The sequence below is a fragment of the Nycticebus coucang genome, chromosome 24, assembly GCF_027406575.1.
Source record: "Nycticebus coucang isolate mNycCou1 chromosome 24, mNycCou1.pri, whole genome shotgun sequence".
Taxonomy (NCBI): domain Eukaryota; kingdom Metazoa; phylum Chordata; class Mammalia; order Primates; family Lorisidae; genus Nycticebus; species Nycticebus coucang.
In genome coordinates this window covers 1734859-1757178 of record NC_069803.1, presented here as the reverse complement: position 1 = coordinate 1757178, position 22320 = coordinate 1734859, and the positions used below count along the sequence as shown (strand labels likewise).

Below are 22320 nucleotides of genomic sequence, written 5' to 3'. Positions count from 1 at the left end.
GGTAAGGTGAGTTTTTTCTATGGAGCATATATTTGGCCTAGTTTCCACCTAGCCAACCTGTGCCTCTGCAGAGGGCAATTTAAGACATTCACATTAATTGAGAGTATTGATAAGCCTGTAATAGTTTGGGTGTCAAGTTTTTCAAAAGACCAGTGGATGTTTTTAATCCTTTTGCCACTGTGGAATTTGGGTTTTGATCAAAAATTTCTGAGTGAGTTTACTTTGGTGGTACAGCATTGTGCTGGTCATTATAGAGGATGGATCTGAGAATAGCCTCAAGAACTGGTTTAGTTCTGATCAATTTCTTCAACGTGTGTATGTCATTAAAGTCTGACTTCTCTACCATAAATGAAACTCAGTTTAGCTGGATACAGTATCCTGGGCTGAAAGTTCTTTCGTTTTTGGAGATTGGAGGTTGATGACCATCTTCTTCCAGCTTGAGAAGTTTCAGCTGAGAGATCTGCTTTCATTCTAATACTGTTCTCCTTGTATGTTATGATTTTCTTTCGTCTGGCTGCTTGCAGGATTTTCTCCTCCATATTAACTTTGGCAAAGTTAATTACAATGTGTGTAGGAGATGTTTTATTTGGACTGAGATGTGCTGGGGTTCTGAAACTGTCTGCTATCTGAATTTCATATCTTTTGCCATGTTTGGGAAGTTATCCTCAATTATCCTTTGGAGTATAACACCTGTGCCTTTTGGAACCTCCTCTTCTCCTTCAGGAATTCCTATAAGGTGAATGTTTTCTGTTGGAGTGGTCCCACAACTGTTGCAGAGAATGATCCACTTTTGTTCTCCACTACTCTTCATCTTTGTGCATTTGGGAGCATTCAAAAGCTTTGTCTTCAATGTCAGAGATCCTTTCTTCTGCCTGCTCCATTCTACTACTGAGGGATTCTATTGTATTTCTCAGATCTTTGAGTGATGAAAATTCATGCCTCAATGTGTCAAAATCTTTGGTGATTTTGTCTTTGAATTCATTGAATTCTTGAGACAACTTTTGAAATGGTCCTTGAACTTCTAATTTCAACTTTACTTCTATTCTGTTTATCTTATTTGCCATCCAAATTTTGAACTCAATTTATGACATCTCAGCCATTTGTTTATGAATGGGATGTTCTGTTGCATCTCCTTTGTCATCCCTTGGGGGAGTTGATCTGCTTTGATTATTCATGTTGCCAGAGTTTTTCCACTGATTCCATGCCATGGTTATTTTTCACTGTTTGACTAGAGAAGCTGATAAGTTGAAATTAAATTGAGGGTTCCTGGAGTTGTAATTAACCATCCCTTTACCAGAGTGTTGGGACTGGTGACTTCAGCTTTTCCCCTATGGCTTTACAAAGGTCCAGTTCAGAACTACAGCCTCAGACTCTGGGGCCTCACTTGGTATGATGGAGCTAGGTTACTTGTATTCGGCTAGACTCTGTCCAATTCTAGAAAGTCAGTGACTTTGGGCTGAAATCCCAGCTGTGGTGGAATAAAAGCAACTAAGACACCCCGCCCCCCTCCCCACAGGCAACAACAGGAAGAGGTCAAGCCCTCCCACTACAATGCAAGCAGGGTAGAACCTTGTAGGGTCCCTGGGCAATCAGCTCAGATGAAGAGCTCCAAAAGAATTGTCCAAGTCAGCACAAATGCAGATTAAGTGGGAGAGTTCCAAAGGTCGCCAGCAACTGGACAGTAGGAGTCCATTGGTAGCTCAAGTCTGACTCTCTCTGGTGCTCCATGGAGTCAGAAAGGCCCACCCAGAAAAAGAATTAATCTAGGGGGTATGTTGTCTTCATCTCCCCCTTGTACCTCGGTCACACCCAGTCACTGGTAACCCTGAAGGCAGCTCTCCCTAATACTCAAGTACAGTAGGCATTTGAGCCTGAGTCAAAGGGGAGTCAATGCCTCCATGACCAGGCAGTCTCACTGTGCAACCTGCAGGCAGGAGGAATTCAAGCCTAATACTCTCCAGTGTTCATTGGAAACTGGGGAGTGTTCCACCTGTCTCTGTACCCAGCTGGGGGTTACCGTCACAGAGTGCGGGTCTCTCCCTCAGAGATCATGCCTCTGCCTTGGCCACATTCCAACTCTAGAACCCCTGCAGGGTGTGGTCAGGCTCCCTCCATGTTCCATAGAATAGGGGAGGTGTCTCTCTCAAATTTGAGCACAGTGGGAGGGTCTATGGAGCCACCACCACAGTCAGGGGTGGTGCTGCCACTGTCAGGGGTGGTTTTGCCTGTGGGCAGAAGCTGGTGGGTGTGGGTTAGCGGTACCACTGCCCCCACGGTCTTTGGTAGGGGTCCATTCTATGCACTTTCCAGCATGGGGTGAGTCTCTCTCCCCTTGTGTCTCCCTGTTTCTGTTAGAGTTATAGTTTCAGCGTAGCTGCCATGCAGTCCATGAGATGCCCTCCCTTAGCAAAAATCTACCAAACACTCCAGATGCTTCAGGGGGTATTCCCTCAGACTGCCAAAATAAGGGGGCAGGTGGATTGGGAGTTCAGGAAGGCAGGGAAAATATTGGTTCAACTTTTATCTGGGAAAGAGACTGCCAGTTTTGCAGTAGTACCTATCTGGGGAAGGAGTCCTGGCCTTCAGACCACTCTCTCCCTTATGATGTAACAAGAGGTCTTCTGTTCACTACTCACATGTAGAGAGAACACAGCAAGCCACTCTCATGGGGTAGGGAGGGGAAGGATTCTTTTTTATTTATTTATTTTTATTTTTTGTATTGTTAAATCATAGCTACGTACATTAATGCAATCAAGGGGTACAATGTGCTGGTTTCATATACAGTCTGAAATATTCTTATCAAACTGTTCAACATAGCCTTCATGACATTTTCTTAGTTATTGTATGTAGACATTTGTATTCTGCAGTTAGTAGGTTTCGCCTGTACCCATTCTAAGATGCACTGTAGGTGTGGCCCCACCCATTACCCCCCCTCCCCCCTAACCTCTCTGCTCCCTTCCCCTCCTTTGGCTCTTTCCCAATTTCTTGTGCTATAGTTGGGTTATAGCCTTCATATGAAAGCTATAAATTAGCTTCATAGTAGGACTGAGTAAATTGGATACTTTTTCTTCCATTCCTGAGATACTTTGCTAAGAAGAATATGTTCCAGCTCCATCCATGTAAATATGAAAGAGGTAAAGTCTCCATCTTTCTTTAAGGCTGCATAATATCCTGTGGTATACATGTACCACAATTTGCTAGTCCATTCGTGGGTGATGTGCACTTGGGCTTCTTCCATGACTTAGCAATTATGAATTGGGCTGCAATAAACATTCTGGTACAGATGTCTTTGCTATATTGTGATTTTGGTTTTCTGGGTATATAACTAATAAAGGAATTATAGGATCGAATGGTAGGTCTATTTTTAGATCTCTAAGTACTCTCCAAACATCCTTCCAAAAGGAACCCATTAATGTGCGTTTTAATAATGTGCGTTCTACCAGCAGTGTAGAAGAGTGCCCTTTTCTCCACATCCACACCAACGTCTCTGGTTTGGGGATTTTGTTATATGGGCTACTCTTACTGGGGTTAGGTGATATCTCAAAGTAGTTTTGATTTGCATTTCTCTGATGATTAAAGATGATGAGCTTTTTTTCATGTGTTTGTAGATTGTGCATCTGTCTTCTTTAGAGAAGTATCTCTTCAAGTCCTTTGCCCACCCTCAGATAGGATCACCTGTTCTTTTCTTGAAAATATGTTTGAGTTCTCTGTTGATTCTGGTTATTAAACCTTTATCAGAAGTATAACCTGCAAATGTTTTCTCCCATTCTGAGGGCTGTTTGCTTGCTTTACTTACTATGTTCTTGGCTGTGCAGAAGCTTTTTAGTTTGATAAGGTCCCAGTAGTGTATTTTTGATACTGCTTTAATTGCCTGGGGAGTCCTCCTCATAAAATATTCACCCAGGCCGATTCCTTCAAGAGTTTTCCCTGCACTTTCTTCAAGTATTTTTATAGTTTCATGTCTTAAGTTTAAATCTTTTATACGGTGAGAGTCTATCTTAGTTAATGGTGAAAGGTTTGGGTCCAGTTTCAGTCTTTTATAGATCGCCAGCCAGTTCACCCAGCAGCATTTGTTAAATAGGGAATCTTTTTCCCACTGAATGTTTTTAATTGGCTTGTCAAAGATCATATAACGGTAAGTAGCTGGAATCATCTCTTGGTTCTCTATTCTGTTCCAGACATCTACTTCTCTGTTTTTGTGCCAGTACCATGCTATTTTGATCAATATTGATTTATAGTACAGTCTCAGGTCTGGTAGCATGATTCCTCCTGCTTTGTTTATGTTTCTGAGTAATGTTTTGGCTATTCGAGGTTTTTTCTGATTCCATATAAAATGAAGTATTATTTTTTCGAGATCTTTAATATATGACAATGGAGATTTAATAGGAATTACATTAAAATTACATATTGTTTTAGGTAGTATAGACATTTTAACAATGTTGATTCTTCCCAGTCATGAGCATGGTATGATTTTCCATTTGTTAACATCTTCAGCTATTTATTTTCTTAAAGTTTCATAGTTTTCTTTGTAGAGATCTTTCATGTCCTTTGTTAGATAAGCTCCCAAATATTTCATCTTCTTTGGCACTACTGTGAAAGGAATAGATTCCTTGACTGTTTTTTCGGCTTGGTTATTGTTGGTATATATAAAGGCTACAGATTTATGGGTGTTGATTTTGTACCCTGAAACATTGCTGTGTTCCTTGATCACTTCTAAAAGTTTTGTAGTAGAATCCCTAGTGTTTTCCAGATATACGATCATGTCATCTGTGAAGAGTGAAAGTTCGATCTCTTCTGACCCTATGTGGATACCCTTGATCACCTTTTCTTCCCTAATTGCAACAACTAAAACTTCTATTACAATGTTACAGAGCAATGGAGACAATGGGCAGCCTTGCCTGGTTCCTGATCTAAGTGGAAATGATTTCATTTTAACTCAATTCAATACGATATTGGTTGTGGGTTTGCTGTAGATGGCTAGATGGCCTCTATCAGTTTAAGAAATGTCGCTTCTATACTAATTTTCTTAAGTGTTCTGATCATGAAGTGATGCTGGATATTGTCAAAAGCATTTGAGAGAATCATATGGTCTTTATTTTTTAGTTTGTTTATGTGCTGAATTATATTTATAGATTTACGTATATTGAACCAGCCTTGAGACCCTGGGATAAATCCCGCTTGGTCATGGTTTATAATTTTTTGGATGTGTTGTTGGATTCTGTTTGTTAGGATCTTACTGAGTATTTTTGCACCAATGTTCATCAGTGATATTGGTCTATAATTTTCTTTTCTTGTTGGGTTTCCCTGGTTTAGGGATCAAGGTGATGTTTGCTTGGTAGAATGTGTTGTGTAGTATTTCTTCTTTTTCTATATTTTGGAAGAGGTTTAGTAATATGGGTACTAGTTCTTCTTTAAAGGTTTTGTAGAATTCTGACATAAAGCCATCTGGTCCTGTGCTTTTCTTTTTAGGGAGATTTTGTATAGTTGATGCTATTTTAGAACTTGATATAGGCATGTTCAACATTTCCACTTCATTCTGGCTAAGTCTTCTGGCTAGGTGGCATACTTCCAGGTATTGGTCAATTTCTTTCAGATTTTCATTTTTCTGAGAGTAAAGTTTCTTGTAATATTCATTAAGGATTTTTTGAATTTCTGAGGCATCTGTTGTTATTTGATCGTTACCATTTCTGATTGATGAAATTAGAGATTTTACTCTTTTTCCTGGTTAGGTTGGCAAGAGGTTTATCTATTTTATTGAACTTTTCAAAAAACCAACTTTTGGATTTATTGATCTGTTGTGTAATTCTTTTGTTTTCAATTTCATTTACTTCTGCTCTGATTTTATTTATTTTCTTCTGCTGGTTTGGGTGTTGGAATGTTCTTCCTTCTTCAGTTGCTTGAGATGTCCCATTAAGTTATTAACTTCCTCTCTTTCCATTTTCTTGAGGAAGGCTTGCAGTGGTATAAATTTCCCTCTTAGGACTGCCTTTGCAGTACCCCAGAGGTCCTGGTTTTTCGTGTCTTGATTGTTGTTTTGTTCCAAAAATTGGGTGATTTCCTTCTTAATCTCGTCTATAACCCATCTTTCCTTCAGCATAAGGTTGTTTAGCTTCCATGTTTTTGTATGGGTGTGCAGGTTCCTGTTGTTATTGAGTTCAACTTTTATTCCATGATGATCTGAGAAGATGCAAGGAATAATTTCTATTTTTTTAAATTTACTGATGTTAGATTTATGGCCTAGGATGTGGTTGATTTTGGAGTATATTCCGTGGGCTGATGAGAAGAATGTGTATTCAGTTTTGTTGGGATGAAATGTTCTGTAGATGTCTGTTAAGTCCAGATGTTGAATGGTTAAGTTTAAATCTAAAGTTTCTTTGCTTAGCTTCTTTTTGGAGGATCTATCCAGCACTGCTAAAGGGGTGTGAAAATCTCCAACTACTATGGAACTGGAGGAAATCAAGTTGCTCGTGTCTGTTAGAGTTTCTCTTATAAATTGAGGTGCATTCTGGTTGGGTGCATAAATATTAATAATGGAAATCTCATCATATTATTACCTTTAACAATTATGAAGTGTCCATCTTTATCCTTCCTTATTTTGGTTGGTTTAAAGCCCATTGCATCTGCAAATAGGATTGCAATGGCTGCTTTTTTCTGCTTCCCATTTGCCTGGTGTATAGATGACCATCCCTTCACCTTGAGTCTATATTTGTCTTTTAATGTACAGTGAAATTCTTGTATGCAGCAGATATCTGGGTTGAGTTTTTGTATCCAGACCTCCAACCTGTGCCTCTTTAGATGACAATTTAAACCATTCACATTGATTTAGAATATTGATAACCCTTTCGAGAGTCCAGTGTATATTTTCAATATTTTTGTGACTATGGAAGTTGGAATTTGATCAAAATGTTCTGGGTGGGTTTACTTTTGTGGTGGAGGGTTACGCTGGTCTTTATGAAGGATAGGTCTGAGAATATCCTGGAGAGCTGGTTTAGTATGGCAAATTACTTCAACATGTGAATGTCGTTGAAGTATTTAATTTCTCCATGATAAATCAAACTCAGTTTCACTGGGTATAGGATCCTGGTTTGAAAGTTATTTTGTTTTAGGAGATTAAAAGTCAATGACTATTCTCTTCTAGCTTGAAAGGGTTCAGTTGAGAGATCTGTAGTTATTCTAATATTCTTCCCCTTATACGTGATTTTTTCTTTCGTCTTGGTGTTTCAGAATTTTCTCCTTCATATTAACTTTAGTGAAATTGGTTATGATGTGTCTGGGGGATGTCTTATTTGGGTTGAGTCATGCTGAAGTTCTGAAACTGTCTGCTTTCTGAATTTCAGAATCTCTTGGCATGTCTGGGAGGGAAGTTCTCTTTTATAATCTCATGGAGAAGAGACTCTGTGCCTTGTGAAGTCACTTTATCCCTTTTGGGGATCCCTATAAGACAAATATTGTTTTTTTTTTAATTATCCCACAGCTCTCTGAGAGAGTGATCTGTTTTTACCCTCCATTTCTCTTCCTCTTTGAGAGTTTGGGAGCGTTTGAAAGCTTTGTCTTCAATGTCAGACATCCTTTCTTCTGCTTGCTCCATTGTGTTACTGAGGGATTCTACTGTGTTTCTCAGATCTCTGAGGGCTGCAACTTCTTGTCTCAATGTGTCAAAATCTTTGGTCATTTGGTCTTTGAATTCATTGAATTCTTGAGATATCTTTTGGGTTATTGCTTGGAATTCTAATTTGATCTTATTTGCTATCCAGATTCTGAATTCCATTTCTGACATCTCAGCTATGTAGTACCTCTGGGGCTGCCTAGGGGCAGCTCCGAGGTGTGACACCCCCAAATCCATCAACAGGGTGTGGGTTGGTGCACACAGTTCTGGGAGTGCCTGTTGCCCAGTGACTTTGACACAGAGAACCCAAGGGTCCAGCAGTTTCTGGCCAGGTGAAGCACTCCACGCAGAGGCAGGGAGGGTTCTGGAGGGCACACAGCTATCAGAGTCCCTGGCAAGATGAGTGGGCTGGTGTGGAGGCAGAGAGGGTACAGGAGGGAGGACACAGGGTTTCAGGGCTTCTGCACTTCCTGGTCAGGACGTGCGGAGGCCCGCCAGGCACGGGTCATGTGTTGGGCGTATTGGGGAAGCTGTTAATGAGGTCCAGGCAGGTGCCAATCTAGGTTGTGTTGCAGGTCTTACAGAGGTCTGGGTGGCGCCGGGAAGTCCAATTTATTACAGATCCTAGGGTGGTCAAATTTCAGAGGTTCTACTGTGCTTAATTCTGATATTTAAATCCTGGCTTTCAATGTGGAATGACTTCAAACTCAACACATCACAGCTTTCCATGGGCACGCAGTCATTGCTTGAATGCTCTTTTATTCTGTGACTCGAAACTCAAAGAAAATACACCATACCTTTAAGGGTTTCTTCTTCTATTTTAGAAAATAACCAATCACCAATGTAGCTCAAGTCTTCCTGGCATGCTCCGGCCGAGCCCAACTGCCTGAACAGGAGGACACACTTGCGCCGGATCTCAATGGGGTGGCACAGTCCCCTGATCAAGCTGGCTTTCTCGGGGGTTGGATGTTGGCGAAGAGGACTCAGAAGAGTTGTTGGTCCAGTGTCCAGTAACTGTACCAGAGCTAGTTGCAAGGCAAGCTCGTCTGTGAGGTTGGTAACCTCCTTCCCCGAGAAGCTGGTGTGCAAGTCCAGGTGTGGTGGGCAGGCGCCGTGTATTAATTGGAAGTTGGAATTTGATCAAAATTTTCTGGATGGGTTTTCTTTTGTGGTGGAGGATTATGCTGGTCTTTATGGGGGATAGGTCTGAGAATATACTGGAGAGCTGCTTTAGTTATGGCAATTTTCTTCAACATGTGAATGTCATTAAAGTATTTAATTTATCCATTGTAAATGATACTCAGTTTAGCTGGGACATGATCCTGGGTTGAAAGTTATTTTGTTTTAGGAGATTAAAAGTCGATGACTATCCTCTTCTGCCTTGAAAGTTTTCAGCAGAGAGATCTGCAGTTATTCTAATATTTTTCCCCTTGTAGGTAATGGTTTTGTTTCTTCTGCCTGCTTTCAGAATTTTGTCCTTCATATTAACTTTAGTGAAATTTATTATGATGTGTCTGAGGGATGCCTTATTTGGGTTGAGTCGTGCTGAAACTGTTTGCTATCTGAATTTGAGAATCTCTTGGCATGTCTGGAAAGTTCTCTTTCATAACCTCATGGAGAAGAGACTCTGTGCCTTGTGTAGCCACTTCATTGCTTTTGGTTATCCCTATAAGACAAATACTAGTTTTCTTCAAATTATCCCAGAGCTTTCTGAGAGACTGATCTGTGTTTGCCCTCCATTAATCTTTCTCTTTGAGAGTTTGGGAGTCTTCAAAAGCTTTGTCTTCAATGTCAGAAAGCCTTTCTTCTGCTTGCTCCATTCTGTTACTAAGGGATTCTACTGTGTTTCTCAGATCTTTGAGGGATGCACCTTCTTGTCTAAATGTGTCAAAATCTTTGGTCATTTGGTCTTTGAATTCGTTGAATTCTTGAGACATCTTTTGGGTTACTGCTTGGAATTCTAATTCTATCTTATTTGCTATCCAGATTCTGAATTTGATTTCTGACATCTCAGCTATTTGTTTGTGCATGGGATCTTGTGCTTTGTCTGCCCCATTGTTCCTTGTGGAGTTGATCTACTCTGATTATTCATATTGCCAGAGTATTTTCATTGATTTTGCCTCATGATTGTATTTCACTGTTTCCTCTGGCTGTCCTCAGAGTTGGGGAGGTGTCTCTCCAAGATTAGACCCCAGTGGGATCACTCTATTGTTGCTGGATCTTTGTAGGGAGTGACCCTGTGTAGCTCCTCTGGGGCTGCCCCAGCCAGGGAATTCTGTTTGTGGGGGCAGCTCTGGTGGGTGACACACCTGGATCCAGCAACAGGGTGGGGTGGTGGTGCACATGGTTCTGGGAGTGCCTGGCACCCAGTGACTTTGGCACAGAGAGCCCAAGGTTCCAGCAGTCTTTGGCCAGGAGAAGGGCTCATCACAGAGGCAGGGAAGGCTCCAGAGGGCATGTGGCTACCAGAGTCCCTGGCCAGATGAGCAGGCTGGTGTGGAGGCAGGGGGGGTACAGGAGGGAGGTCACAGGGTTGCACAGCTCCAGAGTTCCTGTTAAGTGTGTGTGAAGGCCCGGCGGGCACAGGTTGTGGGTTGCAGGTTGTGGAAGTCTGGGTAGGCATGGGTTGCGGGTCTCGTTGCAGCCCTTACTGGGGTCTGGGCATGTGCTGATGGCATGTCACAGGTTGTGGTGCAGCTCTTCAGGAGGTCCGGGCAGCGCTGATTGTGGGTCGTGGCTCTGCTCTTACTGGGTCTTGGCAGGTGCCAATCGTATGTCACGTGTTGCAGTGCAGCTCTTATGGAGGTATTGTGGGTTATGGTGCAGCTCTTTCAGAGGTCTGGTTGGTGCTCAAGGGGAAGGATTCTTATCTTCTTTTGGATGGGCTTTGTACCTGAAATTTGCTTCCTTGGAGTCCCAGCTTGCTTCCAGCAGGGGTGATGTGAACCCATCAATACTCTTTCTCAGCTCATGTCCTGATCTTCAGATTCATTGAGTTGGTTCTGGCCATTATTTCTCCTTCTGGATGGGAGCTTCTGCTGAAAGCTGGCTTCAGTTGGCCACCTTGCCTCAATGCTCCATAATTTTGTAAGGTCTTAATATTGTTAGATTATGTCTTTGTTTTAATTTGGGTTTTAATCTATATCTTTATTCTCTTAAGACTCCATTTCTGTAAACATACCACATTTCTCATTTCGTTTGGATTTTTTCTCATTCTTCACTATCATTTTGTTTTTTTCTTTAGATTTATTCCTATGTAAGTTATATTCTAAACAGTTTATTGACTTTTTTTAGCCTACAGAAATTTATGAGAAATACTACAATTAACAATAAGATATCTTTCACATGCATTAATTATTTTAAATAGTTTTGTCATATTTCTTCCTCTCATTTATACATATATTTGCATATTTTTCTACCTATATAATTATGTTTGCTTATACTTTTTTCCTTCCCCTTTTAAATTTTAGGTCATAAATACATAATTCATGTATACATTAATACATTTATGGGGTACAATGTGCTGATTTTATACACAATTTGCAATGCTTACATCAAACTGGTTGACATAGCCTTCACCTCACTTATTGTGTTAAGACATTTATACTTTTAACTGTAATGTGTACACTTAATAGACTTGACATGTACCCTTGCAATATGCACCATAGGAATGGTCCCACCGTTTATCGTCTCTCCACCCAACCTCCTCTCCCATTATTTCCCCTCCTCTTCCCTCCTTCATCCTTGGCTACACTTGTGTTTTATCTTTGTTAGGAAAGTGTGGGTGATTATAAATTGGTTTTGTAATAGTACTTAGTACATTGGATACTTTTTTATATTTTAATTTTAGAAATAAGTGTATATTGAAACATATTTTAAATTGAAGATTTATTTTTCATAAGCAATATACATTTTGCCATATACTGAGTGCATTTAACATTAATCACGTTATTAAAGATTGTTATTGCATCATTATGTATATGTTATTGATTTCTTGGATTTCAATGAAATGTAGTTATATTGCTACTTTAGAATATAGCACATTGTACATGTAAAGAGATATGGTATGTTAATTACATCTACTAATTTTTGAAAATCACTTACTTTTTCAGTTTGATTACATGGGCTCTGATATAAAGGCTGTAACACAGAAGGTTATTCAGATAATTGGTCTTGTTAACACTGTAAGTTTTGAAACTATTTCCTTCATATGTTTTGTAATATATACACACATATATATATATATAATCATTGAATTGTTGTATATAGTGTTTTGCTGTGCTGTTGAGGATGTTCATAATCAAAATACTGTATTAAATGTATTAAAGATATTTTCATGATTTGAATATAACATTTGAATTAATTACTTTTTTAAAAAAAATGTACCTTCTCCTTTAGATGCTTACCCAGTTAAAACTGACTGTTGTAATATCTTCCATTGAAATATGGTCAAATAAAAATAAAATTTCTACTACAGGGGATTTCGATAATATATTATTTCGACTTTTAGAGTGGAATTACAAAGATCTAAACATGAAGCAATATAACATTGCATACTTATTTGCGTAAGTGTAATATTCTAAATTTTATAATATTAAAAATAATCAAAAATGGTTTAATATGCTAATTATAAAAATAACCATTCTATTCATATATTGTGTTTTACAAATTTGATAGATACCATGGATGTAAAAAAATGTAAGCTACAATCTTGTCCTAAAGAAGCCATATGAGGCAAAACTTACAAAGTTTTATCAAGCAACATAAAGTTATGAAGGAAGAAGGGAGGGGGGTTGGTGTGTAGCACACCTTTTGAGTGCAGGACAAAATTATAAGAAGAACTTTACCTAACAAATGCAATCATTGTAACCTCTTTCTTTGTACCCTCAATGAATCGCCATCAATTAAAAAGTAAAATTCAATAGAAGTTTTGAAATAACTAAAAGAGTTTACTTATGAATGATCCAATGACCAGATATTCATTAAATTCAAAGTTGAAAAATGTATATAAAATATTATTTTTTAGGATATTAAAGTATAAAATTTATTTTACTGTCTAAGGAGAGAAGAAGCAAAAGAGTGAAAGAGAGGGAAAGAGAACAGGGGAGTGTTTGGCATCCCAAAGAAGAGAAAATGTCACCAGTGACATCAACAGGCTCACACTTTTTAAGGGAGATGAAGAAAACTAAATAATGATTGTTGATATTCAAGCATTGAGGAAAAAAAATAAACATTTAAATACATGTAGTATAATTCAGAGTGTCCCAGTACTTAGGACATTGTAATGGTTCAACACTGCTGCTCTGAAAATTATTATTGTTAATAGTAATACTTAAAAATGCACTTTATAAGGAAAGTTGTTTTTTAGTTTCAGAGAACAGCCTACCTTTATAGGAAGCACATATCCTAGAGAAATATGTAATAAGAAATACGCTGTTGGAGTTGCTCTGGTATGTAATGATTTGGTTTGCTCTTACTATTTACGTTTCAAAATTTCCTGAATGTTTTAAAGAATGCATAAATATATTATTTAGTTTACTCATCTTATTAAATCTTTTATAATATATTACTAATTTGAAGAATAAAAACGAAACTATTTTATTGCTGTTAAGATAAATAAAAATTTTTAAAAGTTAAACTGATCACAATGCTACATTGTTTTCAAAAAACATAGTTGGCCTTTGTAAGTCAAATTTTAACTTTTTTTAACCAGTTGTATACTATGCATCAATATTTGTTATATAGTCAATGTTAAATTTATTTTAATTATTAATCATACTAATGTTAATTTTTCTCTGTAATTGAATAATTAGTGTACATTGTGTGCTTTTTATTAAGTAATATTCATTCTTATATATTGTACAGCTGAGTTATATAAAATCAGAAAGGGGAACAAACGAGAGTACTTCAGAAAAAAGACATCTGCACCATTATTTTTATGCCGACCTATTTGTACAGTTGATTGACTTTTAGTGTCATGTGCTCAGAAGCAAACTGTCATTGATGGAATAGGGATCTTTAAAACCAGTTGGTGTGTACCTTGTTGCCATGACTATAAAAGTCACCTTGATTGATTGGATAAGTCTAACTCAAATTCTGGGTTATTTGTATCATAGCTAAAGAACAATCTGACACTTCTTCAGGGATTTATTCTCAGTTCCTGCCTTTGGTCTTTCCTTAGTCAAAAGTTTGAGAAAGGAGGATCAGCCATTATTGGATTTTCATTACTATGATTAATTACTCTCGAAAATAATGTTCCTTTGCTAAGGTCTGAATTTTAGATTGTGTATGTGCCTTTTTGAAATCTTAATTTTAATTAGATATTTTTGTAATTAAAAATTGTAAATAAAAAGAACTAATACATGAATTAAGAAAATATGCTATAAATATTGAAGTTAATTACATTTTTATACTACACAAATAGTTTGAAAATTAAATTTTATGGAGATTAATACCAGCCATAATATCCTGAAATATTTTTAAAAAAGAATCACTTCCTTGACTATGATAGCTTATTAAATTTCTTGACATCGGGTAGTTTAAATCCTCTGTGTTGTGTGTTAATACCTCCATTAACATTAACACACAACACAGAGGATTTAAGGCAATAAATTTGTCTAATATAATTTATCATATATATATAAGAAAGACCACGCTGGATTATGATTGTGATGGTGTTTAATTTGGGGAGAATGGACTTCTTTTTTTTTTTTTTTTCTTTTGGCCGGGGCTGGGTTTGAACCCGCCACCTCCGGCATATGGGACCGGCGCCCTACTCCTTGAGCCACAGGCACCGCCCAAAACATCTTTTGCTGTCATTTGAACACTGTTCATGGCATGTACACCAGGAGTATGTTCCCTCTAAGTAACCACTTTCTTTTTTTTTTTTTTTTTGGCTGGGGCTGGGTTTGAACCCACCACCTCCGGCATATGGGACCGGCAACCCTACTCCTTGAGCCACAGGCACCGCCCTGAGAATGGACTTCTTAACTGTAGAGGCTCTTTCAATCCACTAACAAGATTTGTATCTCTATTTTAGGTCTTTTAAAATACATTGTTTTTTACCTTTTAAATCTCCATTTCACTCTTACAGATTTTATGAGTTCTGATGCTGTTGCAATTAGTATCGTTTAATTTAACATTCTAATTTTCACTGCTGGTATATAGAAATATGGTTTATTTTTGTATATTTTGTATACATCTGGTAACTTCACTGAATTTACAAATGAGATCTACTAATTGTTTTTGTGTATTCATTTAGCTTTTAAAATATATATCATCATGTCTGTGAACAAATACAGTATTACTACTTCTTTTTCTTTCCTTATTTAACTCACTTGAACATACGGGGCATGGTTTAATAAAAATTATAAGAAAGGATATCCTTGTTTTTATCCTGAAATTAGGGGGGACATGTTTAATAATTGAATCATTAAGGATGAATGTATTTATGGGTATGTTATGTGTGTATTTCCTTTTTATCAGATAGTGAAAATTTCCTTCCATTCTTAGTCTTCTAAAAGTTAATATCAATACTTTAATATTGTCAAATATTTTTTTCTTTGATTGAGATAATATCTTTCTTGTCCTTTTTCAGTTAATATGATTACATAATTTGATTGTTAAATTATCCCAATTTTCCATTCATAAGATAAACTTCACTAGGTAATGTTGTGTTAACTTTTTATATTTTGCTAGTGTTTTTAATTTTTTAATGATTTGTTTATCACTGATATTTGTGTGTTATTTTCCTTTCTTGTGCTTCCTTAGGAGATATTTTAATACTGGGATTATGCTTGCCTTATAAATAAATTAGAAAGTATTCCACCTCTTCTATTTTCTGAAATAGGTCACATAATACTGATATTATTTCTTCCTTAAATACTTGCTAGAACTCACCAGTGAAACTATTTAAGGCAGAATATTTTTGTGGAAAACTTTTACATTAAAAAATCAATTTATCTTACAATTAAGGGGTTATTCAATTTTTTCTTCTTGTATAAGTGTTGGTATATTTAATTTTCAAAGGATTGTCTATTTTATCTATACAATCAAATTGATTGGTATGGGTTGCTTATAATGTTTCCTTTTTCTGTAGTGGGGATCTATAATGATACTGTTTCCTCCTTATCTACATTTGCATTGGTCTTCCTGGGTGTTTATCAATTCTTTAATTTTTTTCAGGGACAAAATCATAACTTGATTTTCTCTGGTGTTTCTTTTCTTCTTTATTGATTACTTATCTTTATTAATTGCTTTATTCTAATTTATTTGGATTCATATTGCTCTTTTCCCTGTATATTTTAAAGGAACAATCTTAGGTAATAAATTTATTTGAAAATCTTTGAAAATATGGACATTTAAACTTATGAACTTTTTTTAAATTGTCAACTTAGTTGGATTCTAGATATTTTGATGCTTTCATAATTAAGTTCAAGTTACGTTCTAATTTCCCTTTTGCTTTCTCATTTGGCTTATGAGACATTCATAATACTAAATTTATAAATGTTTATGCATTTTATAAATATCTTTTTTACTGATATTAGATAATTTAAATCTGAGACTTGTCTTAGGTTCAACTGTGTCGTCTGTGCTGGCATATTTTTTCATATATTTGAGGGGAATGCACATTCATTCTGTAGATGTTAGGTGTAGTATTTTATAAATATCTACTACATTAAGTTTGTGGACAATGTTTTGTGTCTACTTATTTTTTCAGTTTCTGAGAAATTAGTGTTAATGCTCCTAATAAATGTGGATTTTTCTATTTCTTCATTAGTTCTGTCAATTTCAGATTTATGTATACTTTGAAGATCTGATTTTTTAGTGCATGAGTTTTTATGAATACTGTATATTCATGATACATTGATCTATTTATAAAGTATTCCTTTTTTCCTATTACTCCTATTACTTTATTTATTTTTTAAAAAATATAGGGGAGGGTGGGGCCTTGGTGTGTGTCACACTTTATGGGGGCAAGACATGATTGCAAGAGGGACTTTACCTAGCTTATTGTACCCTCAATGAATCCCCAACAATAAAAAAAAAAAAGAAGAAGAAAGAAAAAAATATATCAATGTCAGGGTACAAATTATTAGGTTCCAATATTTGCATTTGTTAGGTAAGGTTTCTGTTGTAATTGTGTCCTGCACCCGGGAAGTGTTCCATACACGCTTATATAGAGCCCATTAAGCGTGAGAACACAATCCCCCTTTCTCCTTCTTTTTCCCCTCAAGTTCAGTTGAGTTTTTCTCTTGTGGGTATGTATGAGTTCATCTACTGGCTTCATATTAGTACTGAGTACATTGGATACTTGTTTTTTCATTCTTATGATACTTTACTGAAGAGAATGTTCTCCAACTCTATCCAGGTTAATACAAAAGATATAGTCTCCATCTTTTTATGGCTAAATAGTATTATTTATTAATACTTTATTAATCAGTATTATTAATCTATTAATAATAATAGATTAATTTATTAATCTATTAATCTATTCATGGGTTTATTAATATATTCATGGGTTGCTGGGCACTTGGCTTGTTTTCACTTCTTGGTGTTTGTAAATTGAGCTGTGATAAGTCTAGTGAAAATGTCCTATGATGAAATGAAATTTTTTTTCTTCTGGGTAATTTATTTTTCTTTTAGCCTAGGAGTTGGATTGTGGTATCAAATGGGAAGTATCTTTTTAGTTCTTTGAGGATTCTCCATAGTTCTTTCAAAAAAGACTGTAATAATTTGCAACCCCACCAACAGTGTAAAAGTGTTCCCTTCTCTCCACAGCCATACCATCATCTGAAGCTTTGGGACTTTGTGACATGGGCTATTCTCACTGGGGTTAGGTGATATCTCAGGGTGGTTTTGATTTGCATTTCTCTGATGTTTAGGAATGATGAGCAATTTATCATATGCTTTTTAGCCATTCATCTGTCTTCCTCAGTGAAAGTTCTGTTCATGTCTCTTGCCCAGTCATAGATGGGATTGCTTACTATTTTTTATTCATTAATTTGAGTTCTCTGTAGATACCTAGTTATCAACACTTTGTCAGATTCATAATGCTCAAATATCTTTTCCAAATATAAAGATTGAATGTTTGCTTTAATTGTTGTGTTCCTTAGGTGTGCAGAAGCTTTTCAGCTTGATTAAGCCCCATTTTTTGAATTTTTGTTGTTTTGCAATTGCCACTGAAGTCTTCATAAAATCTTTCCCAAGTCTGACATCATTAAAAATTTGCCCCAGGTTTTATTTTAGTATTTTTATAGTTTCCTATCATAGATTTAACTCTTTTATCCATCCTGAATCAATTTTTGTAAGTGGTGAAATGTGTAGGTCCAGTTTCAATCTTTTACCTGTGGTTATCCAGTTCTCCCAGCACCATTTATCATATAGAGATTTTTTTTTTTCTTATCAGTGTTTGCTCTTGTTTGGTTTATCAAAGATGAGGTAGTGACAAGAGACTAGATAATCTATAGCTTTTCTGTTCTGTTCCATATATCTATGGCTCTATTTTTGTGTTAATACCATGTTTCTTTGATTGCTGTGGACTTATAATATAACCTGAAGTCTGGTAGTGAGATGCCTCCAGGTTTTTTTATTACGATGAATTGCCTCAGTTGTTTTTCTGGTTCCACATGAAGAAAATAACTACTTTTCTGAATTCCTCAAAGTATGCTGTTGGTATTTTAATGGAGATTGCATTAAATTTGTACATTGCTTCTGGTAATATAGATATTTTAGCAATGTTTATTCTTTCTAATAACATGAAAGTGCATGTTTTTTTTCCATTTATTAATGTTTTCTACTATTTCTTTTCTTAGGTTATCATAATTCCCCTTGTAAAGATCCTTTACTCCCTTTGTTAGGTAAATCCCCAGGTATTCAATTTTCTGGAAGCTACTGTGAAGGGTATTGTTTCCTTAATTTGATTTTCAACTTGACTTTTATTGGCTTATAGAAAGGCTACTGATTTGATGACATTCATTTTATACCCTGAGACATCACTGTATTTCTTGATCACTTCCAGGATTTTGTGATTGAGTCTCTGGGGTTTTCTAAACATAAGATCATGTCATTTTCAAAAAGTAATAGTTTAACCTCCTCTGTCCCAATTCAGATGCCCTTAATATCCTTCATTGCATGATTGCCTTGGCTAGAACTTCCAGAACTATATTGAATAGTAGTGGCAATAGTGAAGATACTTGTCTGCTTTCAGTTCTAAGTGGAAATGCTTTCAGTTTTACACCATCCAGCATGATAGTGGGTGTGAGTTTGTCATAGATGGGTTCAATCAGTCTAAGAATTGTGCCTTCTATGTCTGTTTTCCTTTTCCATTTCCTTGAGATTAGGGGTGTTAAGGACCCCAGCTGTTAATCCATTTAGTATGATATTGGGTGTAAGCTTGTCATAGATGGCTTCTATCATTTAAAGAAATCTATGCCATTTTTCTTAAATGTTCTTTTCAGAAATATGATGAATTTTGTCAAATGCTTTTTCTGCATCTCTACAGAGAATCACATGGTCTTTGTTTTTGCTTCTGTTTATGTGGTCAATTACATTTATGGGTATGTAGGTCGAACCAACCTTGCATCCCTGGAATTAAGACCCACCTGTCATGATGTATAATTTTTAAAAATGTGTAACTATATTCTGTTTGCTAGAATATTATTGAGTATTTTTGCATTAATATTCACTAATGATATTGGTCTGTAGCTTTCATTTTTTTTCTGGACTCTTTCCTGGTTTTGGTATCAGGGTGATTTTTGCTTCATACATGGGGAGGGTTCTTTCCTTCTTAATATTTTGGAATAGGATCTGCAATATAGGCATGTGCTCTTCTCTGAAGGTTTGGTAGAATTCTTGTGTAAAACTAGTGTAGGATTTTTTATATGTTGGCAGCTTCATATTGTTGGTGCAATTTTGGTCTTTGATATTGATTGGTTCAAAAATTCTAATTATTTCTAGGTGAGTTTAGGAAGGTGGTGTGATTCCAAATATTGGTCCATTTCCTCTATGTTTTCAAATTTCTGGGTATAGAGATTTGTAGTAATAAGTAATGATTTTTTTTATATCTCTGTGGTATCTGTTATTAACTCTTTTTCATTTCTGATTGAAGGTATTTCATTTTCTGTTTCTGTTAATCAGGCTAGTGGTTTATTGATTTTATTAATATTTTCAAAGAACTGACTTTTTGTTTTTCTGGTCTTCCAAATGGGTCTTTTTTTTCAATTTCATTTATTCTGGTATAATTTTAGTTATTTCTTTTCTTCTGCTAAGTTTCTCTCCATATTTCTGTTTTTTTTTTTTTTTTTTTTGATATGGGCATTTAATGTGATAAACTTCCCTTTCAGTATCCCATTGGTTTTGATAGCTTGTGGTTATTCCATTATGGTCTGAATAGATAGAAACTATAGTTTCTATTATTTTAAATATGTTGAGTTTTTTTGAGCCCCAAGACTGGAGCAATTTTGGAGAATGGTCCATGAGCTCATGAGAATGTATTTTGTGGTAGAATGTTCTGAACAGGTCTGTTAAGCCCATTTGTTCTAAAATCATGTGTAAGTCCATTGCTTTCTTGTGTAGGTTTTGCTTGGAAAATCTGTCCAGTTTGGAAGGGGGGTACTGAAGTCCTCAGTAATTATGGTATTGCAGGATATCTTTTTGTTCAGATTGGTTAGGGTTTGTTTTATATATCTGGGAGCATTTTAAGTTGGCTGCATAGATATTTAAGATCGAAATGTCCTCTTGTTGTATTACTTTTGTTGGTTTGTAGCCCAAGAATCTATTAATAAGATGCCAATTCCTGATTTTTCTGATTTCCATTTGCCAAAAATATTGTGTCCAACCTTTAACTCTGAGTCTTATTTTGTCCTTGGATGTTAGATGTGTTTCCTGAAGAGTTCATAAAGTTGGTCTGTCCCTTTTTATACAGTCATCTGGCCTGTGCCTGTTTAGTGGAGCATTCAAGTCATTTGTATTTATTAAGAGAATTGATAAGTATGGTGGAGTTCTATTCATCTTGTTTAGTGGAGCTCTGTTGCTTAGTGTTAATCACTGTGCCATTGTGGAAGTTAGGTATTTTTTTCTTTTTCTTTTTTTTTTTTTGAGCATCTTTACTTTGCTGGTGGTCCATTTTGATGGCCAGTGTATAGAATGTGTCTGAGTATTTCCTGAAGAGCTGGTCTTGTAGTGATGACTTTCTTCAATGTTTGCTTGTCAGAAAAGATTTGATTTCTTCATTGAATATGAAATTAGTTTAGGAGGACACAGAATATTGGATGAATTTTCTTTGTTTAAGAGGGTTAAAGACAGGTGACCACTCTTTTTTTGGCTTGAAAATTTCCAGCTGCAATGCCTGCTTTCACCCTGATTTTTTCCTCTTTTAGGAAAGAAGTTGCATCCAGATTTCTTGCAGAATTCTTGATTCTTGCAGAATTTTCTCTCTCCTTTGAACTTTAGTGTCTAGGAGATGCTTCATTTTAATTTAGTTATCCTGGAGTTCTGTGACTATCTAGTATCTGAATTTCTGGGTCTCTTGAAATGCTTGAGAAATTTTCCACCTTGATGTCTTGAAGTAGAGCATCCTTGATTTTAGCACTCTCTTATCCTTTAGGGATCTCTATGATTTGTATATTTTTGCGCTTTGTGTATTCCATACCTCTTTAACAGATTGCTGCACTTTGCTCTCTTCTTTCTTTATCTTTGAATAATTGGGTTAGTTTTAAAGTTTTGTCTTTGAGCGCTGAAATTCTTTCTTTTCCAAGTTCTATTTTATTGCTGAGACTCTCTATAGTGTTTTGAAATTCCTTGAATGCCTCTTTCAATTCTTTAACCTCTGATATATCCTTCTTAATTTCTCACTATCCCATCAGGCAGGAGAGGGACCCTGAGTTGCAGGACAGATGGGTTTTTGGTCCCTAGTGACACACTTACATGGGGTGAGAGATCCTGTGGTTTGCTGCTGTCAAAGAGCTCCAGGATGAAGGAATAGGTCACCCTTATCTTTTTTTAAGCTCTGGGCTTCTCTGAGTCTGGTCCATTCCATACTGTCCTCTGCTCTCTCCTTTTCTCTTTGTCCTGGAGTTTGTCTCAGTGGGGTTGCTGTAAGCCTTCAGTTCTTCACATGATCTATCTCCACCTCCCAATTTCAAAAATTCTGAATTCATCAGTCCAATTTTCTTCCTTCCTTCTGTATGGGACCTTCTAATGATAGATTCCTCTAGTCAGCAATCTTGCTCTATTTTACTTAGTTTAAATATGTGTCCTTTTACCATTCTTGTTCATTCACTCTGATTTTTGTAAGTGTTTACTGTCCTCTCAAGACTTGCAAGTGTTACCCAAGCCAGAGTCAGTAAGGAACACTAATACTGTACCAGGCATATTGACAGAAAAGATTTAGAGCAGACAATTGATCAGTCTAAGACTAAGAAAAAGAGGGGGTTGCCAAAATTGAGATCATAAGAAGGAACTGCCAATTTGGCACTTAGACCCCTAAAGAAAAGAACACTCTCTCCAGCTCCTTCTGCTACTTTCAAGAAAGAAGATTAGACTGATCTGATAGTACTGGAAGAAACTGTAGCCAAGAAGCTATTAATCTGGACTAAACTACAGATACTGAAATGAACTTCCACTACAGGAATAATATGCTGCTGGTTGGACAATGCTAACATAAACAACAGCTCATGAAAAAGAGAAAGTCAGTCATCTCTTCCAGTTGCAGG

At 36.4% G+C, this 22320-nt stretch overlaps 1 protein-coding gene across 1 annotated transcript in view; it reads left to right on the top strand.

Moving 5' to 3' along the window:
- Nucleotides 1–22320, top strand: part of LOC128576585 (disintegrin and metalloproteinase domain-containing protein 5-like) — a 222359-nt gene that overhangs the window by 75508 nt on the left and 124531 nt on the right. The window contains exons 8-10 of the mRNA XM_053578830.1: nucleotides 11719–11790; nucleotides 12005–12171; nucleotides 12975–13056. Coding sequence (XP_053434805.1) covers nucleotides 11719–11790; nucleotides 12005–12171; nucleotides 12975–13056 — 321 coding nt within the window. The remainder of the gene's footprint in view (nucleotides 1–11718; nucleotides 11791–12004; nucleotides 12172–12974; nucleotides 13057–22320) is intronic.